The sequence below is a fragment of the Bufo bufo genome, chromosome 4, assembly GCF_905171765.1.
Source record: "Bufo bufo chromosome 4, aBufBuf1.1, whole genome shotgun sequence".
NCBI classification, from domain to species: Eukaryota; Metazoa; Chordata; class Amphibia; order Anura; family Bufonidae; genus Bufo; species Bufo bufo.
Window position 1 is genome coordinate 316,457,988 of NC_053392.1, and position 24,464 is coordinate 316,482,451.

At 44.1% G+C, this 24,464-nt stretch overlaps 1 protein-coding gene across 1 annotated transcript in view; it reads left to right on the forward strand.

Annotated features, from left to right (window-relative positions):
- Positions 1-24,464, forward strand: part of KLHL32 (kelch like family member 32) — a 316,085-nt gene that overhangs the window by 89,745 nt on the left and 201,876 nt on the right. The window contains exon 2 of the mRNA XM_040428786.1: positions 12,289-12,377. Within this exon, the coding sequence (XP_040284720.1) occupies positions 12,352-12,377 (26 nt within the window). The 5' untranslated portion in view covers positions 12,289-12,351. The remainder of the gene's footprint in view (positions 1-12,288; positions 12,378-24,464) is intronic.

The window sequence follows — 24,464 nt, forward strand, 5'->3', positions numbered from 1 at the left end:
TAAGTAATTTTAATGGAGGTACTCTGTTCAGGATTCTCATCTCATGGACACTCCTGCATTTTACACTGACAACCTATTGAGGGAGATTTATCAAAACTGGAGTATAGGAAAATTGGCTTAGTTCCCCTAGCAATCAATCAGATTCTACCTTTCATTTTTCAGACCTCCTTTGGAAAAAAAAGGTGGAATCTGGTTGCGATGGCCTAAGTCAGTTTTCCAATACACCAGTTTTGATAAATCTTCGTGCACACTGGGAGGGAACTCAGCAGTGAAGACCAGAAATGGTGGTGAAGGACCTGTCAGAGGTGGGCGGAACACAGCAGTGGAGAGTAGAAGTGGTGGTGAAGGACCAGCAATGCCCTTATGATCATGTGATCAGTGCAGAATGGATGAAACTCAGCAGTGAAGAGCAGATTGGTGGGTAGGACCAGTGATGATGTCATGTGACATGGGGGTGGAGCTTTGTATGAGAGAAAAGTAATGGATTCAGTGTGAGAAGCAAAGAAATGCCTGGAGTTGTAGTTGATTTCTCCTATACCTCCATTTCTCTCCTCTTACCCTTTAATGTCTTCTGATATCACATAACAGTCTGGGTTTGCTGGGAGTTGTAGTCCTCTTGTCTTATACCTTCTCCCTGTAATAACCAATAGAAAACTCTTTGAGGCAGCGAGGAAAGGAGTTAAATATCACAAGTAGATGCCAAGTGTGGTGAGTAAAGCAATGCATTATCTTATAAAAGTCTAGCTTCACTGTCCTGGGTATGATGTTCTCCTTTTGGGGGTTTTGAAAGTGGTCATCCTGACTGACTGTAATGAGGTCCAGTGGAGTTCTGGCCACTACCATGCAACTATGACAGGATACGGCCAGAGAAAAACCACTGTGTGTACCACAGGTGACTGGCAGGGCCCCCGTGTGTCAGACTCCTGCCAATCTGATTTTGATGATCTATCCTGAGGATAAATCAACATCATAATTTCAGAAAACCACTTCAGTGTGTTTTCAAGCTTCTTAGCTCTGTATGACATTTACTTTATTACTGGTGGTCAATTGGATTGGAAACTTACATAAATGACTGATATAAGGCTGCATTCACAGTTGCGTTGAGTATCCAGCAAGCTATTATGTTAGCCTGTTCCAGCATAAATGCTGACTTTTGGCTGGACGAAAACCACTCCATGCAGTGGTATATGTCCAGCCAAAACCCTGCATTTATGCCGGATCACCCACCGCTGGATCCCATTATAGCCAATGGGGATCCAGCGGTACATGGTCATGTTCAGCAATGCCAGATTCGGTTAGCTCCGGTAGCCTGATCCTTTGCAGTATCAGGCTACCTGAATTCCAACGTAACTGTGAACAGGGCCTTACTGCATTAGGGTACATGCACATGTTGAGGTTGATAGGTCATCAGTATCTTATCTGTGAGGGTCTGACAGCTGGGACCCCCGCCAGTCAGTTGTTTGAGAAAACGCAGCCTTCTCTGTGCTCACCAAGGCAGTGCCGTACATTGTATAGCGGCTGTGCTTGGAATCTCACTCAGCCCCATTCACGTGACCGAAGAACATGTCGTCACTGGCATAGGATAGGCTGCGAGAAGGCAGCAGCGCTACTGCGAGCGCCACTGCCTTCTCAAACAGCTGATCGGCGGGGGGAAGAGGATGAGCTCATCCTCATTCAAATTCATTGTTTCTTGGCAGCACTGTGCTGTTTACACACCACAATGTGCTGCGATGGTTGAGGTGTCCGCACCAAAGATCCGTTCACCCAATGAATGAACATTTAGCTTGTTCTTCGGGTGATCTGCAGCATCTTTACACGGACAAATTATTGGGAATGAATGTTCGTACAAATGCTGGATCCCGATAATCTGCCTAACAATTGGGCTGTGTAAATGAAGCTTTACACATCATAGCTGATATCTGGGGGTTCCAGCAGCGGGACTCATTGTGTTCTGCTTATTGTCAAGGCATTTTTCTAAAGGCCCCTTTACACTGCTCAACTATGCAGATGATTGTTAGGAAGGAAGCATTCCTTCCCGACAATCGACTGCTCGTCAGTGAAGGAGACCGCCTTTTTAAATGCTTCGCTCGACTCCATGCAGAATCATTGTTTGCTGGCAACAGAGTGCTGTTTATACGGCACAATTTGCTGCAGAGAAACAATGATTTAGATGTCCGCATGAACGATTTTATCACCAGATGAACGAGCGTTTCACTCTTCATCGGCAGATTAATACGAATGCTCATTAGCAATAATGTGCCTGAACATCAGGCAGTCTAAAGGGGCCTAAACTATTAAAATTTGCAAAGTCTATCAGTATATTCATCATATATCAGTGATGGTGAACCTTTTAGAGACTGTGCCTGAGCTGTTTATAGTGTGCCCTGCGCTGATAAATTACAGGATTTCCAAGGTGCAGGTGCCCACAGAGAGGACTCTGAGTGCCGACTCTGGCACCAGTGCCATAGGTTCACCACCACTGTATATATATACTGTATATTTGTGGCAGTTTTTTGAGCCAGAGCCAAAAGTGGATTCAAAAGGAAATATACAGCCAGGTCCATAAATATTGGGACACCGACACAATTCTAAAATTTTTGGCTCTATACACCACCACAATGGATTTGAAATGAAACGAACAAGATGTGCCTTAACTGTAGACTGTCAGCTTTAATTTGAGGGTATTTACATCTAAATCAGGTAAACGGTGTAGGAATTACAATAGTTTGCATTTGTGCCTTCCACTTGTTAAGGAACCAAAAGTAAAGGGACAGAATAATAATCATAAATCAAACTTTCATGTTTTAATACTTGGTTGCAAATCCTTTGCAGTCAATTACAGCCTGAAGTCTGGAACGCATAGACATCACCAGACGCTGGGTTTCATCCCTGGTGATGCTCTGCCAGGCCTCTACTGCAACTGTCTTCAGTTCCTGCTTGTTCTTGGAGCATTCTCTCTTCAGTTTTTTCTTCAGCAATTGAAATGCATGCTCAATCGGATTCAGGTCAGGTGATTGACTTGGCCATTGCATAACTTGGCCATTGCATAACATATAGGAAGGCCAGATTAGAGTTTGCCAAACAACATCTAAAAAAATGTCCCAATATTTATGGACCTGACTGTATGTTCCAAAATATATTTATTGAAAAAAATGCACAATAAAGAGAAACAACTGTGGCAAATAAGCAACTTCCATCATGCAGACTTCAACAATAAAATTTATACTGCTGTTTAGTAAGTCATTATGTCATATTCCTGACTCACTGGTTACATGGGTAAATTCCAAAGTGTGAAGGATTCAGGGACCAATATCTTCTTGGCCATGCGTGGTGGGGAGGAGGCCATGTAAATGTTGGACTCGGCATCCTTCAGACATTGGAGTTTACCCATGTAATCAATGATTTTGTATTAACCCCTTAGGGAAATCATTCAGCGGGCATCCTGTCACAACGCCGGTCAATTCAGACCTGCGGTTTGCGGCTTTTACCTGGTGCGGCATCGGCGGTGCCATCGGGGCACATCAGGCTGTAGGGGGGACCCAATGGCATGGAAGGCAGCGCGATGTCTAAGGAAGGCGTCGCGCTGCCTTTCGGTGAGGAGCCTGTGAGATCCAGCCCCCTGGATCTCACAGGCCGGAAGCTGTATGAGTAATACTCACAGTATTACTCATACAGCCAATGCATTCCAATGCAGAAGTATTGGAATGCATTGTAAAGGGGATTAGACCCCCAAAAGTTCAAGTCCCAAAGTGGGACAAAAAATAAAGTGAAAAAAAAGTTGAAAAAAATTAAGTTTTCCCCCCAAAAAATTAAAAGTTTCAAGTAGAAATAAACAAAAACGTCATTTTCCCCAAATAAAGTTAATAAAAACTGTGCTAAATAAACAATTTTTTTGTCACCTTACATCACAAAAAGTACAACAGCAAGCAATCAAAAAGGCGTTTGCCCACCAAAATAGTACCAATCTAACCGTCACCTCATCCCGCAAAACATGAGACCCTACCTAAGATAATCGCCCAAAAAATGAAAAAACTATGGCTTTCAGAATATGGAGACACTAAAACATGATATTTTTTTTGTTTCAAAAATGATATTATTGTGTAAAGCTTACATAAATAAAAAAAAGTATACATATTAGGTATCGCCGCGTCCGTATCGACCGGCTCTATAAAAATATCACATGACCTAACCCCTGAGATGAGCACCGTAAAAAATAAAAAATAAAAACTGAGCTAAATAAACCATTTTTTGTCACCTTACATCACAAAAAGTGTAATAGCAAGAGGTCAAAAAGTCATATGCACCCCAAAATTGTGCCAATCAAACCGGCATCTCATCCCGCAAAAAATGAGACCCTACCTAAGATAATTGCACAAAAACTGAAAAAATTATGGCTCTCAGATTATGGAAACACTAAAGCATGATTTTTTTTTGCTTCAAAAATGAAATCATTGTGTAAAACTTACATAAATAAAAAAAAGTATACATATTAGGTATCGCAGCGTCCGTGACAACCTGGTCTACAAAAATATCACATGATCTAACGTGTCAGACGAATGTTGTAAATAACAAAAAATAAAAACGGTGCTATTTCTTGTTACCTTGCCTCACAATGAGTGTAATATAGAGCAACCAACAAATCATATGTACCCTAAACTAGTACCAACAATACTGCCACCCTATCCAGTAGTTTCTAAAATGGGGTCACGTTTTTGGAGTTTCTACTCTAGGGGTGCATCAGGGGGGCTTCAAATGGGACATGGTGTCAAAAAAACCAGTCCAGCAAAACCTGCCTTCCAAAAACCGTATGGCATTCCTTTCCTTCTGCGCCCTGCCGTGTGCCCGTACAGCGGTTTATGACCACATATGGGGTGTTTCTGTAAACTACAGAATCAGGGCCATAAATATTGAGTTTGGTTTGGCTGTTAACCCTTGCTTTGTAACTGGAAAAAAAATATTAAAATGGAAAATCTGCCAAAAAGTGAAATTTTTAAATTGTATCTCTATTTTCCATGAATTCTTGTGGAACACCTAAGGGGTTAACGACATTTGTAAAATCAGTTTTGAATACCTTGAGGGGTGTAGTTTCTTAGATGGGGACACTTTTATGGAGTTTCTACTCTAGGGGTGCATCAGGGGGGCTTCAAATGGGACATGGTGTCAAAAAAACCAGTCCAGCAAAACCTGCCTTCCAAAAACCGTATGGCATTCCTTTCCTTCTGCGCCCTGCCGTGTGCCCGTACAGCGGTTTACGACCACATATGGGGTGTTTCTGTAAACTACAGAATCAGGGCCATAAATATTGAGTTTAGTTTGGCTGTTAACCCTTGCTTTGTAACTGGAAAAAATATTAAAATGGAAAATCTGCCAAAAAAGTGAAATTTTGAAATTGTATCTCTATTTTCCATTAATTCTTGTGGAACACCTAAAGGGTTAACAACGTTTGTGAAAATCAGTTTTGAATACCTTGAGGGGTGTAGTTTATAGAATGGGGTCATTTGTGGGTGGTTTCTATTATGTAAGCCTCGCAAAGTGACTTCAGACCTGAACTGGTCCCTAGAAATTGGGTTTTTGAAAATTTCTAAAATAATTTCAAGATTTGCTTCTAAACTTCTAAGCCTTCTAACATTTCCAAAAAATAAAATATCCTTCCCAAAATGATCCAAACAAGAAGTAGACATATTGTCACGGCCATGGCTATGACCGTGACTCCTGAACCGCATGCGGTTGTCAGCGGTTTTCTTTGGTGTTCAATCACAGGTGAGGGCTGTGGTATTTGCCTCACCTGTGGTTGCCGCTGGCAACAGTGTGTATGTGGCAGCGTAGCAGGCTGAGCTGTGCCATTGCAGCTCGCTACGTTGTGCATGCGGTTTTGTGTGATGTTTGTATGTGTGCACTTCCTTTTTATGTTATTGTGTGCACGTCTCCTTTAAGTGGTGTTTTCCCTTCCCTGGTGTTGGAAGGGTTAATCTCCTTCCTAGTGTGTGTGTGTGCACTGGGTGTGTCCGACTGTGGGGTGTGGCTTCTTGGCCTATAAAGCCTCACTGCTTTTGCAGGCCTGCAGGTTGCTTCAGCCATGCTTAGCTGAGAGCAGCCTCATGTCTTTATTACCTGCCAGTAAGAGCCACCCCTGTGGTCATAACCATAATGTCGCTTTAAGTTATTTCTAGTTATGTGTGATGTCCGTGTGATGTTTTATATGTGATTTTGTGCAGCTATGGATCTGGGTCCCTGTGTGGGGATGCGTTTGTGATCTGCACCCTGCTAACACAGGGATCCAGTCAGCAAGGCTGTGGCAGGTAGGTGGAACTCTTTGTTCACCTGCCATATCCATAGAGCTGTTTATGTCTCCCCTTTTCCTGCAGCTTGGCCGTTGAGACTCCTGCTCCTCCGTGTCTAGGAGGAGTGGGCTTGTCTTACTCAGCTCCTAGGTGAGGGTCATCTTGAGGGCTAGCAGGGACTTTTAGGTTCCGGAGCATGAGCCCTCCTACCATCAAGGTTGGCTCATGTAGCTAGGAGCCAGGGTCAGGTTAGGGATGCGTTTAGGAGGTGACCTGCTCCCTAATCCTGTCTTCATGGCCAAGCAGCCGTAACATCACCGGGCTCCACACGGCTGAGGATTTCCCCCATCCTCAGCCGTGACACATATGGGGAATGTAAAGTAATATCTATTTTTGGAGGTATTACTATGTATTATAGAAGTAGAGAAATGTAAACTTGGAAATTTGCAATTTTTTTTACACATTTTTGGTAAATTTGTTTTTTTTTAATAAATAAAAATGATTTTTTTTTTACTTCATTTTACCAGTGTCATGAAGTACAATATGGCAAAAAATGGCCAAGTCCAGAAGGTGAAATAGGGCCGAGTCCTTAAGGGGTTAAATAAAAATATATAAAGATGTTTCATCTGTAAGTTGTGAGTATAACATAATGACTCACTAAACAACAATATCGATTTTATTGTTGAAGTCGACATGATTGAATTGCTGTGATTTGGAGCAGAGCTCCCCATGTGGATTTATTGATAGGTGTGGCTATATTCTGGATTATGGTCAAAAAAGCAACTTGTCAGAAAGAACTTATAACAATGAATTATTTTATATATAAAGCAGTAATAACTATAGATGACATATCATATTATACGTAATAACAAAAGAAAAGAAAATAGAAAGAATATAGCAACTTGTCAAAAAGAAATTGTCCTTAATGCAAGGATGCATAACAATGACAATACATTATTTTATATATATTTTATATATATACATTATTTTATATATATAAAGCAGTAAGAACCACAGATGACATATCATATTTATACGTGACAATAAGAGAAAAGAAAATAGAGAAAGAATATAAAAAATCGATTGGTCAGTCACAAGTATGACTAATATAGTATATACACTACTCATAAAAAGTTAGGGATATTGGCTTGTGGTTGAATTTTCAGGATGAACCTAAAATGTAATCTAACTTTTACAAATGAACTTAATGTGACCTTCTCTAAACTTTTGAATGCATATGTCCAACTGTTCAGTGTTTCAGTACTTTATGCACAACTGGCTGTTCTCTAACAAGGAGCTTAAGGGCAAAATTCACAATAGGTGTTTGATCCATGAATCGTCCAACAAATTTCCTGGTTCAATTAGAATTGGTATTTAAACAGTCCTCCTCATCATGCTGTTCACATTTTGACATCATGAGACCAAGATGACACACAACTCCAGGCACATTTAAGTGAGAGCAGCAAAGTGTCACGTAAGACCATTAGAAACTGTTTACATCAGCATGGTCTGCATGCTAGACGACCGGCAAGGGTACCTGACCACACAGACATCATCGCCAGCGACCATCTACGGGAACGGCTGCTGGAGACTGGGGTACCTCAAACGGAAAGGCCTGCACTTTCTCCAGACCTGAATCCTATTGAAAACCTATGGGATCAGCTGAGTCGTGTGTATAAGCTTGTAACTCTCTTCTCCAGTCCCTTAATGACATGAAGGCTGCCCTTTAAGAGTAGGATGACATGCCTCAGCAGATAATAAGTCGAGCTGTGAACAGCATGAGACGTCATTGTTAAGCTATAATTGATGCTCAAGGCCACATGACAAGTTATTGAGACACTGACATTTTTTGGAGGTATACCCACCTCTGTTGTTGGCATTTGTTTCAATAACTTCTTTGAGATGAGGAAATCACCATTGCATGTTTCTACTTAAATGCCCTACTTTCATGATATAATGTCACTGTAGTGCGAACTTTTTACGTTTTCCATAAATTTTATCTGAAAGCCAAATATCCCTAACTTTTTGTGAGTAGTGTAATTAAAATGACTAAAGGGCCCTATACACTGGCTGACAATTGAACAGATCATCGTTAACCAGCGTTACTAGTAATGATCGTTAGCGATGATTTGGCGATCTGGCAATGATCGCCAATTACCTTATGAAGGAGTAAAACGCTCATTCACCGGGTAATTTTATCTTTTGTTCAGCACAAAAGATCATTGTTTCCCAGTGGCAGATCGTGCTGTGTAAACACGATCTGCTGTCGGGAAACAGCAAGTCAGTATGGGGAAGAGAGATGGCATAGGCGCACTCCTTCCCATACTCTGGAGGATCTGGATAAGATCGGTGCATGTAAATGCACCAGTCTCCTCCACTAGCAATCAGCAGATTGTCGGGAAGGAACATTTCATTCCCAACAATCTGCTAAATCGCCATCCCGTGTAAATTGACCTTAAGTCTGGAGACACATGGAGGGTTCATTGTCTCTTCAAAGGCTTAGATTATTTGCCAAGTTGGAAGGTTGTGCATATAAGATTCAAGAGTGTCCAAACCCTATCAAACTGTGCCTTTGTGTCAGCTAGGGTAGTGTTAATATTCTCATAAAGAATAAAGAAAGAGTTGGTGATCTCCATCTAGTGCTCACATGGATCCTAGCTGCCATAAGTATGCACTGCAGTAGTTTATAGGAAGTATAAGTAAAAGCTTGTAGTATAACACGAGTGAGAAATATAGATGGCAACAGGGGGAGGTCCTTATCAAAGACTCTGCAGAGTAATGATCTAATGGAGGACCAGTACTGTTGGGGTCAAAGGCAGATCCACCAAATGTTGAGAGTTGTCCCAGTCTCTAGACATCCTTGATAGCATAGGGGTGAGACCTCAATTTGATGGCGTCTGGAAGGAACCATGTATGTCTTATGCAATACTTTCAGATATGGTTACATCAAAGTCACCTGCCAGCGACTCCTGCTGATCATAGTGCAGCAAAGTCTCCCATAAATCTACCTCCCAACCAAACAAAAGGTAATATAAAGGATGACAGATACCTTTACTTCATGCTGGTTCCACTCATGGCTTTGGCTCAAAGAGGTGCACCAATAACTGCCACACAAACTGCATGTGTGTTTCCAGCCTTACCGTAGTTTATTTTAACAGAGTTGGAAAGAAAACAACAACATTTGGACTGGTTCACATCAGACCTGGCTACAATGGTTATTTTCAAAAACAATTTTGAACCTTTTTACAGATTTCTTGGGTGGCTTTGTAAAGCTCTAATTGTGTTCTGTTACATTTTCTTCCACTTCTCAATTGCCTACAATTTAGAAACTCTTGGTGTGAACTACTGTACGTCACAGGTAATATTAAATTCTACTTTTAAGGCAATTACGTGACTAAATGTAACAGATTTGAAAGTACTGAATACAATGCCTTAGCTTTAAGACAGGGAAGCTCAACCTGTGGCCCTCCAGCTGTTGTAAAACTACAACTCCCACAATGCCCTTCTGTAGGCTGATAGCTGTAAGCTGTCAGGGAATGATGGGAGTTGTAGTTTTGCAACAGCTGGAGGACTGCTGGTTGAGCATGCCTGCTTTAAGAGATCTAACTCTACTCTCCCTGTTCAACAATTCCTTCCTCTATTGTTATATTCTGTCACTCTCATTTGCAGAACATATCTGAAGCAGTACATCTTTATCACTCCCCAAACCAGTTTACACTAGCACTAATCATTTCCGTTGTTCTGCTCCTTTATAGGAGCAGTAAATTGAAAATAATAGACTTACAAGATCCGACACATAATTGAGACTAATAGCCTCAGGCCTAACAGTTTACGTTAGGGAGTCGGCCATTTTACCAGACAGAATAGTTCTGCATGTAGGACTTTTTTATCCAATAAAAATGCAGAACTTGCAAACTTTCCTTCAAATTGCTTCCATCTTTTCTATCAAACAGTTTGTGTTCATTGCAATCTACAACCATTGGAGTCTGCTTCTTAAAATACCTCCAAAGTCTCCCTAAGGCCCCCTTCACACAGGTGTCGTGGGTGAGGGCCGGATTCGATGCAGGTGCGTTCAGGGAAAATCGTGTGAGTAGGCACGCAATTTCCAGTTTTTTCCACGCGAGTGCAATGCGTTTTGCACGTGCGTGAGAAAAAACTGAATGTTGTACTCAGACCCGAACCCGGACTTCTTCACTGAAGTTTGGGTTTGGGGTTCTGTAGATTTTATTATTTTCCATTATTATTTTCCATTATTATTAACATGGTTATAATGGAAAATAATAGCATTGTTTAATACAGAATGCTATGAATAGCGTCAATTGAGGGTTATAAAATAATAAAAACATAACTCACCTCATTCTCTTGATCGCGCAGCCAGGATCCTCTTCTTTGTTCTTCTTTTAGGACCTGCAAAAGGACCTTTGATGACGTAATCGCACTCAACACGCGGGGAGCACGATTACGTCATCAAAGGTCCTTTTGCAGGTCCTGAAAGAAGAAGAAAGAAGACTATGCCGGCTGCGCGATCAAGTGGATGAGGTGAGTTAATTTATTATTATTTTTTAACCCCTCAAGGCACATTTTACTAGGCATTCTGTATTAGGAATGCTATTATTTTCCCGAATAACAATGTTATAAGGGAAAATAATATAGTAAATAGACTTTAATGGCGTCCGGGGTTGCTCATCCCTATCATCTCCTAGCAACCATGCGTGAAAATCGCACCGCATCAGCACTTGCTTGCGGATGCTTGCGATTTTCACGCAGCCCCATTATATTCTATGGGGTCTGCGTTGCGTTAAAATCGCTGAATATAGAACATGCTGCGATTTTCACGCAACGCACAAGTGATGCGTGAAAATCGCAACTCATCTGCACAGCCCCATTGAAGTGAATGGGTCCGGATTCAGTGCGGGTGCAATGCGTTCACCTCACACATTGCACCCGCGCGGAATTCTCGCCCGTGTGAAAGGGGCCTAAAGGTGGCCATATATTTTAGATAGAAGGTGGTTGATGGTGGAACAGCAGTGGAACAGTCATAGGGTGAACAATCGTTTCACACCGCCATACACATTTTAGTCCATATTGGCTGTTACATTTGTTCAAACTGCCCATAAATGTTCAATGTGTCTTTTTGTCTGACTACCAGATGAAAGTATTAAACATGGCCAACTTTATTTAGGATGATAATGGTATTTTATCGTACAGCTAAATTGTTTGTTGTTAAATTTCACCAGACGATGGTTGCTACTCTGAAAGATCTGATTGGCAGGGTGTGATGGCCTATTATTCTGGAATACCACTTTAATTATGCAGATAAACCAGTGCAATAGGTGTCTTTCAGTAAAGGTAGAGCATCTTTCTGCTGTCTGTATATATTTCTGCCTATTTCAGTGTCCAAAGTATGAAAAGGTAAGGAATAATAGTCAGTAGCGGCTAACTGGTTACACTGTTACCTTGCAACACTGGGGTACTGGGTTAGAGCAACATCTGCATGGGGCTTGTATATTCTGCTGTAGTTTCCATGGTTTTCTCTGGGTTCTCCTGGTTTCCTTACACACTACAATAAACATACTGGTAGGTTAAATGGTGAAATTGGCACTAGTGTATGTGTGTATTGGGCTTTGAAATTTCTATTGTGATAATCTCTATACAATGCTGTGGACTATGTTGGGTCTATATAAGCAGCAGAAATAGTAAATATAGATAATCCTTTACAGTTACATCATTAGAATCCCTGAGGCACAAGTTATTAGTAAGGATGAATGTGCCAATATTGGAAGGCAACATCATTATAAATAGATAAACATTAAAGTGGACACTAAAAACTGAAATTTATCTTAAAAAAATCAATAGTGTCCTGAAGCCCATTATACTAATGCAGGCAATTGATGTATTGGGCATAATGCAGCATAAGATAAAGTATAAATAGTTTTGTAATATATCAAAATATCTATTTCTTTACAAATTCTCTGTTTTTCTAATTATTTACTGTATTTGGTTGCAGCTGGAATGCTTGTTTGTTCCTTCTATAAATCTTAAGTGTGAAGACTCAGAGGAACCGACCTGGATGATGCCTTCTGAGATATGCCTCAGGTAAATGTGCCATGTGCTTATTCCAAGCTCTCAGAGCATGTCATCCTCATTTAGATTGTTCTTAATTGAAACCTCTTTCAGGTTACTCAGGCAGATGTGAATTAAAAGCTTTGCTTGGTTAAACTTTTAAAAAAGAGATTTTTTGGAAATGACTTGGTCTTGGACTTATAACATTTATTTCTAAAATCTCTATATACAATCATCATCAACATAAAACTTACTCAGTACTACATAAATTCTACCAGCAGCCTATGCATCTCACATTGTGTAAGCTTACCAGGGAGCAGGTAGTTAAAACTAATAACATCGTTCTACAGCATCATTGTAGAATTGTTGGGGGGCAAGAATCTCCCCCTATTGCGGCTTTAGAAATTTCTGTATTTCTAGGTCTCCTTTTACAAACCAAAATGCAGGTAAGTCCTCATGCACACAACCGTATGCGTATCTACGAAATACGGATGTGGTCCGTGTGCCGTCTGCAATTTTTTCAGACCCATTGACCTTAATAGGTCCGTGGTCCGCATTTTGCGGACATATTCTTTTTGCAGAATAGTCATATGGATACGGAAAGCACACAGATGATCCATTCCCTTTCCACATCCATATGTTCGTTCCACAAAAAGATAGAACATTACCTATTCTTGGCCGCAAAATGCGGACCACAAACCCATTGAACTCAATGAGTCAGCAAAAAAAGCAGATGCAACACGGATTGTATCAGTATTTAGCAGATCCGCAATTTCTTCTGCATGAGGCTTTCATTAGAGCACCAAGACTTATTTTTCCCCTGAATGGGTAGGGGTGAAGAAGACAACCCATTCTTCGGAAACAACTTGTATTGCACACTCTACTTCTGAATTTTTTTGTTTTATTTGGGTGCCTAACAGCAGAAAGGGAGACAATATATGTGGGATAAAAGTTACATATCTTCTTACTTCTTTTGTCCTATAATTTCACTTGCTGTCATGCTTCGGTGTGGGAGGGAAACACCACACCGAGCATAAAAGGGAAGGGGGGAACAGGGAATCAGGCCTGAAAAACTAGGGAAGGAAGATTGACAGCTCCTTGTAAAACCCTAGCCAAAATCCTGACTGACTATGAGTATGAACTGACTCCAGAGGTAGGTGTGTTCATACACAGGAATACCTAGAGTCTATCTAGCCCTATAGGACCCTGGTACTAATGGCAGGGACAAGACTACCTGTTCCTCCAAAAGGAATGTGAACAGGAGTCTCCTTCAGGCCTAATACAAAGAATAGGAAAATGCAACACACAGAACCCAAACAAAATACAAAAAGGGAAGGGAAAGACTTAACTACAAAGGAGCAATGGAAGCACCAGGAACTCTGCCGAGATCCACACATCAGCTATCCACAACGGAAACTGAAGTATAAACTGCACAACATAGTGGGAGAAGCAACTATAAATAAGGGTGGTTAAATGACCACATAAGCAAAAACTGGAGGCAAGGGGTGTGGCCATTACCAGAAATAACACAGACACCTATTGATCCACAAGGAAAACCTGTCAGATCAAACCATATGTTGCCAGTCTCACCGATCTCCTGCTACTTGTTGCGGGAACGTCCGTGACACTTGCCCTCATTTCCCTCCTGGCACAAGAAGCATGTGTACAGCATTTGTTATTCTATGCTTTATCATTGATTGTAGATACAGAATTGCTTATAAAAGGTACTGGGATCAAGAGTCATAATTGCCAGGATATCTGGCCCCGGCACTGAATATGGTAGCCAGATGCAAAGCCAGACACTCTGTCTCCTACGAGCATGGACTACAGCCAGTCAGTGCTACAATTAAAGGGTTTCTACCACTTTGTTTTCACATAATTAGCTTTCAGACACTAGCGATCCGCTAGTGTCTGCTCTAACAAACAATCCTAATATAATAGCTTTTGGGGCAGCCGTTTCGCTAAAAAAAGAACTTATATTGATATGCTAATGAGCATCTAGGTGCTATGGGGGCGTCATTAGCACCTAGAGGCTCGGTCTACCTTCACAAACTGCCGCCGCCCAGCGCGTCCCTCCAGCCCGCCCATCTCCTCCGGAATGCGATCCTCCCTGTGAGCGTATGTATTCGGCGCATGCGCCGTGAATGTCTGACCGCTTTCTGCACAGACATCTCCACTGCGCCTGTTCCTCGTGGCACTATGACGTCATCGGCGCAGGCGCAGTGGAGATGTCTGAGCAGGGAAGCGGTCAGACATTCACTGCGCATGCGCCAAATACATACGCTCACAGGGAGGATCGCATTCTGGAGGAGATGGGCGGGCTGGAGGGACGCGCTGGGCGGCGGCAGTTTGTGAAGGTAGACCGAGCCTCTAGGTGCTAATGATGCCCCCATAGCACCTAGAGGCTCATTAGCATATCAATATAAGTTCTTTTTTTAGCGAAACGGCTGCCCCAAAAGCTGTTATATTAGGATTGTTTGTTAGAGCAGACACTAGCGGATTGCTAGTGTCTGAAAGCTAATTATGTGAAAATGAAGTGGTAGAAACCCTTTAAAAAACAAAGGGGCATTTTCCACACCTGTCTTAAAGGAGTTGTTCATGTAAAAATAAATAAAGCACTGTAAATCTGATGGTCAGCAATATGTACATAAGCTAAGCAAATTTAAGGCAAAAAATATTTATTAATTTCCCTAGTTCTGTTCTGGCCCCTTTGTTGACATACAGTTGCAGAGCTATGGGGGCATGTAACAACAATCTCTGAGGTTTTCCTCATGAATATTTGTGGGTGTCAAAAAGACTGCAAAGGAAGTGAATAAAAGTGCTGCCCAGTCTGACTACTAGGACACTCAAGTTGTATGTGTGGGACAAGTCTCAGCTATACAGTACAATGACATTGCTGATACACATAGGATCTTCCCCCTACCTGTTCTTGTGCAATGCTCTGCAGACACTTCCTCACAGCCAGCAGAAGAGTACAGAGGCGAGATCTCTTCTGGACTTTGTCAGCTTTCTGTTTGCAGGGTGAAGAGGGAGGGAGAGAAGATCCTGTGCACAGCATTTGTCTTCTCAGTGCCTGGAGAGGAGAAAACCCTGCAGCTGCTCAGTACCTGAGGCAGAGCCTGTGCTGCTTATGGTAGAAGGGGTTAAACTTTCCTAAAGGATGCAGTGGGAGAGGAGACACAGGGCAGTAAGCTCAGCCAGCAGATCGAGCAGTGTATGGGCACGTCTTGTTGCTCCAACCAGCACAGCCTCCACAGTGATGTTCAGTGCACAGAGACAGACCTGCTTCCTCAGGCTTGTACATGGAATGTCATCAGTGCAGGGAAAGAAGCTGACATCATAGGTCATGTGACACTAACTATGAGAACAGGGCCACTGTAAATGACGTAAGTGAATTGAAAATGCCTTACATTTGTTTAGTTAGAAACACACAAAGAACAAAAAAATAGCTTGGACAATTCCTTTAAGTCTGTCTGTGCTGCTGGAGGAAGCACGAAAGTTATGTGGAGGTGCAAGTTTGGCGCTTCCTCCAGCAGGCCACGCGACAGACTGAAATCTACACCAGCTTCCTTGTTGGTGTAGATTTAAGACATTTTCTACACCAAAAACTGGCGTAGAAAATACAAGTCTGCTGGCCTGGCCGCTTTCATGGCCACGCCCCCTTTTTTTGATTTGCCGGAAAAGTAGTGAGCGGGGAAAAGTTGCGCATTTTGTCGCAAAATGGCGTGGCGTATATCAGTTCATAAATGAGTCCCAAAATGCCTTAATGCAGTGATTTAAAAAAATGATTATGAAGTAAAATAATACAATCATTTTTCTTTTGTAACTTGAGATACTCTTTATGTAGATACGTATATTAAAAAGATGAAAATGATGGAGTAACACTTATAAAATTAAGAAGTAAACTAAAAATTATTAGACCAGAAAATGTTTTATATTTTAGATTCTTCAAAGTAGCCCCCTTTTGCTTTGATGACAGGTTTGCACACTCTTGGCATTCTCTCGGTCACCTTCATGATTTAGTCACCTGTAAACATACCTCCTCCTCCATGGGAACCACAATGTCACGGCGCGGTGTGGGTAGTAAACTCCACACCGAGCACAAGAGGGAAGGGAAAAGGTACTAGGCCTGGAAACTAGGGAAAGGGGAAAGGTCACCACCTAGAGAATCCCTAAACCGAGCCCTGACTACTATCAGTATGAACAGACCTCGATGGTAGGAATGTTCATACGCAGGAACCTAGAGACCTATCTGACTCTAAAGGGCCCTGGAAATAGTGTCATGACAAAAGATGTCCTGTTCCTTCCCAGCTGAAGGAACAGAAGACTCCCTCAGGCCTAATACCAAAGATAGGGGAATACAACAAACAAGAAATAAGGAAAAGACACAACTCCAAAGTACGCGGACAAGCAGGAACTCAGAGGAGAACCAAAACCAGCACTTCCACAACCAGAAAGGAGCTATCAACCGCATAGCATGATGGGGAAGACCAGACTAAATAGAGGAGTTGGAATGACCACTTAAGCTACACCTGAGACAATAGGTATGGTCATACCCAGCAACAACACAGAAACAAGTAAAACCAAAGAGGCTGTCAGATCACATCATGTGCAGCCAGTCTCTTAGATCTTCTGACCCCTGGCACGGGAGAGACCGTGACACACACATGTAGAAACCATCCACTCATCTTTTCTGCATCCCACAAAGACATGGCTGTAATTAAAAGGAATTCTTATGCCCCTTTCAGATGGGAGAGTGTTATGCTGCCGACTTGCAGCGCAGCACCTGTCCTGAACTCCCAGCACTGCCGGGGTCACATAGCATTATATTGATTTATGATGCTATGTAACCTTTAAAGGTCTGGAATGTACTGGATAACACTGACATAATGCTGTTATCCAATACATTCCAGAACTCAATATAATGCTATGCAACCCCGGCAGTGCTGGAAGTTCAGGACGAGTGCTTCGCTGCAAGTTCGCAGCATGACACTCGCTCATCTGAAACCAGCCTTGCAGATTAGTGATGAGCGGCATAGGCAATATTCGTTTTCGCAATATTTCGCAATCTCCAGTCATTATTTTCGCGATTGTGCAAATCGGCGCTAATGATGGACATATTTATTGCTTGTGTTGATCGAGCTGCTCGAGAAGAACACTTCGCAATGCTCGGGTGTTCTACCGAGCACCCGAGCACAATGGGAGAACCCCAGGCACCCCCTGCTCTGAAGAAGGGGGTGTAGGACTCTAGTTCGGCTTAGGAGTCCCTGCTCTGACTCCATATATACACTGAACAAAAATATAAACGCAACACTTTCTGTTTTGCTACCTGTTACGACCAGAGGATGTGGATCCTCTGTGTCAGCTGATAGAGGACTGGGAATTAGTCCAATATTGCTGACTGCTGACTCTCAGAGTCAGGACCCTGGTGTCTGCACCAGTTACCCAGAATGCAGCTACCTGCAGTAGTGTGAACAGAGTCCAACAAAGGCAGAGTAAAGGAACAGATGGTGCAGGGTCTGGATCCAGGCAGACTTACAGGAAGCTATGGGCAGATGCGTAGTCAGACAGTGCAGAGGTCTATAATCCAGGTGATCCAATAAACAGACGGCAGGCAGATGCGTAGTCAAACGAAGCAGAGGTCAGAATCCAAGAAATCCGAAAAACAGACACAGTGGGACGCTTCTGCAGCATACGGGTAGGTTACCCGACACTGCTAGATTGCGAGGTGTATTTCCCTTTAAGCCAGTTAGGCCTGTTGCAGGCAATCATTATTCCAGCCAGCAGAGGGAGCCCCCAGTTCAGTATAAATAGGCTAGGGCCTAGCCTAGGAAGTAGTTAGAAGTTTCTGGAGTGAGTGCTGAGAGGATCAGGGCTCAGTCAAGAGTGCAGAGATTGCACTACTGGTGTGGAGGGTCATACCCACCCAGCTTTCCAGGTTAGTTATACCTGAAGAACTCAAAAGATAGAGCCTGCCATCAGGAGGGAGGAATACCTCTACCAAGTATTTGCTCAAGGGTTATCACCAGGAATTAGGTGTCTGGACCTTGAGGGTATTGCTGCAAGTAGCATAAGAGGGAATCCCTGTACCTAGGAGGCCTGTCTCGAAGTTAACCTTGTTGTAAGTAAAAGCCTGAACCACTACTGTTAACTGTATGGTAAAGTGTGTAATAACTCTGGAACTGTATTCTCTGGCTGTTTATCCTACTACAAATCCATGCAGTAAAGTTGACCTGTTGTATGAATACCTGGGCTACTCTATTATTCCACCTATCACTACACGGTGTGTCACCGTTCAATTGGCACTGGCGTCACGACATTTATGAACTGCCTGTTCCAGTATTTACCCAGATTGAAGACGACAGTGAATCCCAGGTTAGTGGGTTGCCCTGCACTACGACTCCCCGCATACCCAAAGCGGCTACTGACCCCCTGGGATACTGCATCGCTCTTTTTGGCGTCACGAACAGGATCCGCATGCTTCTGGAGTGCAGAGAAGTGTGAACTGTGTGCTTTAACTATTCCACCACCGTATTGCAAGGACTGTACCCTTTATTCCCAAGTCGGTGGATTACAAGTGTGCCTGGGAGGATTCGGAGGCGCTGTGCTGTGTTGCGCTACCCCCAGGAAAAGAAAATCGTGTTGTGGATTACAATTTATTCACTTGTCAACAACCCTGCTTGCTGTCAGGGAATGGTGACCAAGATGGCCACCGGCCGCCTGGAGTAAAGTTTCCCGCGCTGCTGAGGACCTTCGTGGGCGGATCCCTTCAAAGACACAGAGAATCCCGCCCCTCTTCATCATCGCACCGCCGCGGCCCTGCTTCTTCTACGTCACCGCGTACTCAGGACGTCCGGAGTCTCTCGAGATTTGGACTGCGCAAACCCGGCGATACCGGTAAGGACTTGTAACCGGAGGGAAGGGGATTGTTCAGGCCCCTTTAGTCGCCAGCGGCCACATCGTAATAAGCTAACATGTCAGAACCGGGAGTGCCCGAGCAGCCGGCCCCGGGAGAGCTTGCGGCTCCTAATCATCCTATAGCCCCCAGCATGATGCCCTTTACCATGCCTTACTATTTTGGGGCCCCATGGTTTCCCCGCTATAAAGGAGAGACCCATACCCTAAGAGACTTTAAAGAAAAGTTGCTGGCATTATTCAAACTGTACCCCATAAATGCCGACCAGCAGATGGAAATCCTGCTAGCACAACTGGAGGGAGCTGCCCGCAGAGAGGTATTATCCTGGCCTGCTGCTGAACGGAGTACTCTAGAGCAGATATTCACCCGCCTCAGGGCCACTTTTGAAACAAGGACTGCCTCAGAGATAAAGATGCACTTCTTTGGCAAGAAACAGAAGTCCGGTGAGTCCCTCCGTGACTATGCCCTATCACTTCAGGAGGCTTTAGGGGCTGTAATCCAGATAGATCCCAAGGAGGCTGATAATCAGGACCAGACCCTGAGGGAACAATTTATCACCGGGGTGTCTAGTGAGCAAATAAGGACCCAATTAAAGATGCTGTCCGCCCAGCACCCTAACAGTACCTTTCTGGACTTTAAAGAACTGGCTATAAAAATTCTGGGGTCAGCAGTATCTACGGAGTTGAACACCCCACCTGAGTCATCAGCCTGCAGGCCAAAACCGCTTATCACTAACCAAGCTGAGGCCGGTCAAGCTGTTCAAGCTTCAGCTATCGATACTATTGCCATGCTGACAGAACAGGTAAATCACCTCACCAAAAGTCTAGAGAGAGTGTGCAGAAAAATAGAGGAATGGGAAAAACCCATAATGTCAGAAGAAGAGTTCCTGTCACCTCCTAGGCCGTTCCCACCTCCATACCAAGAGACTCACCCCAGGGATCCTGGGAGGCGTAATAGAGATCGCAAGCGGCCCGTGTGTACATACTGCAAAAAGGTGGGACACACAGAATCCACGTGCTGGCAGTTAAACGGGCAACCCCTGAGGCTGAGGACCACCCCTCGGGAGGTAGAACACTAGGTCCAAAGGATCCAAATTGGATGCCACGGTATGTAGGATCCCATCCTAAAATCAATATAGAGATCAACGGGGTCCCCTTTGAAGCCCTATTAGATACTGGGTCTCAAGTCACTACTATTCAGCTGCCCGCCTTTGAAAAATTCTGGGACACCGACCAATTGATCCAGCCGCCTGAATCCTGGGTAGAGATTATCGCCAGCAATGGCAAACCAGTAAAGAATAATGGATACTGGGAACCCACCCTGCAGGTGGGAGAAGTAACCTTACCGCAACAGGGGGTGATAGTAGTACAGGCCGGCGACAGAGGAGGACATCCTGTCATCCTAGGCACCAATGTCTTCAAAAACTGTTATTCAGAAATACTTGCCGTATTACACCAGACTTTGCCCACTGCTTCCTCTGCATCCAAGAGGGTGATTCAAAAGACTATTACTGTGTTAAGTGCCCAGCAGAGGTTTGCTAATGGGAAAGGAGAAATTTGTACTGCCAAGATTCGTGATATTAAGCCTGTGACTTTGCCTCCTAATTCTCAAACTCTCTTATGGTGTCGTGCTGTCCTGGGAGTCCAAGGCCGAGATTATCCAGCCCTGGTGGAACCAATCCAGATGGAGAACTACCCTTATGTGAGAGCTGCCAAGTGCCTGGTGAACGTCTCCCAAGGTAAAGTACCTGTCCGTCTGATTAACCTGAGTGATCATCCTGTTGCGCTTACTAAGCATTACCCTGTTGCTCAGCTGTCCCAGGTGTCCTTCCAAGACATCATTCGTCTTCCAGTGACAGAAAAGCTGCCAGCTGCAGTCAGCGGACGTTCGCCGGTGACCCAGCCACAAGTGCCCTGGTGGGAAGAGCTCCATGTAGGGGACGAGACTACCCCCCAACATCAACAAGAAGGGATTCTTCAGCTTGTCAAGGAGCACCACCAGGCCTTCAGTAAGCATGCCACTGATTATGGAGAGGTGAGTGCCATACAACACACCATACCTACTGGCTCTCATCCTCCTATCAAGGAGAGATACAGACCTTTACCGCCTACTTCATATCAGACTGTAAAGGAAATGATCCAAGAGATGAAAGACTCTAATGTAATCCGGGACAGCCGTAGCCCGTGGGCGGCACCCCTGGTCCTTGTAAAGAAGAAGGACGGTGGTATCCGTTTCTGTGTGGATTATAGGAAAATTAATCAAATCACCCACAAAGAAGCATACCCACTGCCCCGCATTGAGGAGTCACTAACTGCTCTGGGCTCCTCTGCCTATTTCTCAACCTTGGACTTGACCAGTGGCTACTGGCAAGTACCCATGGCTCCTGCAGATAGGGAAAAGACTGCTTTCACTACTCCCATGGGCCTGTTCGAATTCAATTATATGCCGTTCGGGCTATGTAATGCCCCAGGAACTTTCCAGAGACTAATGGAGCGGTGTTTGGGTCACAAAAACTTCGAAACAGTGCTGCTGTATCTAGATGACGTCATTGTGTACTCAAAAACATATGAAGACCATCTGAAACATTTAGCAGAAGTATTTGAAATCCTTATCAAATATGGCTTGAAGGTAAAGCCATATAAGTGTCACTTGCTCAAACCTGCAGTAAAATACCTGGGGCATGTGGTAAGCGGAGAGGGCGTGCAACCTGACCCTGATAAGTTAGCGGCTGTCCGTAATTGGCCGGTTCCTACTACCGTCAAGGAAGTGAGGGGTTTCCTTGGTTTTGCAGGCTACTATAGACGTTTTATCCCCCATTTTGCTCAAAAAGCAGATCCTATCCAGGAACTCCTGAGGGGGCAACCCAAGAAAAGTCCTAGAACTCCTGTGCCAATTGAGTGGAATGAGGAAAGAGAGATAGCGTTACAATTGTTAAAAAAGAAACTGACCGAGCCTCCTGTGTTAGGTTATCCAGACTACAGCAAGCCCTTCCATCTGTATACCGATGCTAGCAAGCGAGGCCTGGGAGCTGTGTTAGCCCAGATCCAAGAGGGAAAAGAAAGGGTGATAGCTTATGCAAGCCGCTCCCTGAAAGGGGCTGAGAAAAATGACCAGAATTATAGTTCCTTCAAACTAGAGTTCCTGGCATTAGTGTGGGCAGTGACAGAGAAATTCAAAGATTATCTAGCCGCCACCCCGTTCATTGCATTCACTGACAATAACCCTCTAGCGCATCTAAATACAGCTAAATTGGGGGCCTTGGAGCAGAGATGGGCCTCTCACCTTGCCAACTATGATTTCTCTGTAAAATACCGTGCTGGACGTACTAATGACAATGCTGATGCTTTATCCAGGCTTCCCACAGAGACAGCTCCTGATGATGGGCGAGATGCTTGGGAAGATGTAGAAATGCCGGCTTTCTATAACAAATTTGCTCAACAGGATCAGGCTTGAGCTACCAATGACAGAGCTGCAGTTCCTTCACCCTCCAGTAGGCCTGAACCTAAAGAAGAAAGGTGGGTGAAACTACAGTCTGAAAGTAGAGTGCTGGGGGAGTTGTTGGACTTCATTACTAGTGGCAGAGCCCCTGAGAGGATTCGGCGTAAGAGTGCAGATCCTGAGCTCATCAAACTGTGGAGACAGCGCCATCAACTCTTCATACAAAAGGGCCTATTGCTACGGAGAAGCCTAGACCCAGTGTCCAACGAAAGAGTACACCAGATTCTCATACCCCGACGAGATGCAGGTATGGTGTTGGAGATGTACCACAATCAATCCGGTCACTTTGGGGTCCAAAAGACTGAGGCTAATATCCGCCAGCGGTTTTACTGGGTGGGAATGAGAGAAGACATTGAGAAGTGGTGTCGGGAGTGTGTAGCCTGTGCCTTAAAACGAAGTGAGCACCATGATCAGAGGGCACCACTGAGACCCATTGTAAGTACCCGTCCTCTTGAACTTGTCGCCATCGACCATGTGAAGCTGGAGCCTAGTCGCTCAGGGTATGCTTATGCCATGACTATTATTGACCATTTCACTAAGTTTGTTGTAGCGGTGCCTGTGAGAGACCAGACAGCCAAGACTACAGCCAAACTGTTCTGGAAACATTTCCTCCTGCCCTACGGATGTCCAGAAAAGATCCTCACCGATCAAGGACCTGCCTTTGAGTCCCATCTGTTCCATGAACTGTGCCGCTTACACAACTGTAAGAAGATCCGGACAACGGCCTACCATCCTCAAGGTAATGGATTATGTGAAAAAATAAATCAGACCTTGATAGAGATGCTGAGGGCCGTGCCTCCTGAAACCAGAGGAGATTGGCCTAATCTGTTGCCACAGCTCATGTTCACGTACAATCATACCATACATTGTTCCACTGGGTATACCCCTTTTTACTTGATGTTTGGGCGCCAAGGGACATTGCCTGCTGATCACTCCTTGGACATACATGTACCTGATTGCATCAACCCATTACCTAATACCGACTGGGTTGCTGAGCACCAAAGGCGATTGAATACAGCCAAAGCTATTGTTCAGGAACGTATGGATTATGCTAGAGACCGACAGCAGAGAGACTATGATCAAGCAGCCCATGCAGAACCCTTGACAATAGGGGCTGTGGTATGGTTAAAAAATAACCGCCGTACAAGTAAACTGGACAGTAAATGGGAGCAAAGTCCCTATGTTGTCACTGCAATCCCAAATGTTGGAACTCACACTTATGAGATCACCCGGGAAGGCAGGGGATCCCAAATTGTACACAGAAACCGGTTAAAACTCTGCCTGACACCAGAACCCAGTGCCGAGAGTTCTAGATCTGAATCACCTGTGTCAGAGCCATCAATACAGCCCGAGGATCCGATGCAGGCTGTCAATAATCTAAGGTATGACTCTGATCCCATGCATTGGCTTCTGACACCATGGTTGAACTTGTTGGTGCCCGCTCCGGCACCTAATGTATCTTCACCTCCAGAAGAGCCGGTTCAAGATGCCCCGGATCCAGTCCCCCTTCTAAGGGATATTGTTGTTCCTGTTGTTCCTGTTGTTCCTGACCAAGGTCTCACTGATGGAGACCCTCCTGTTGCTCCTCTCTCTTCTACCTCGTTGCTAAGGGAAGAGGAGACCCCTGTGTTGAGAAGGTCTACCCGGATGACCAGGGGACGTCCGCCAGTCCGTTTAGGGGACTTTGACTATACTGGTGGTGTCTC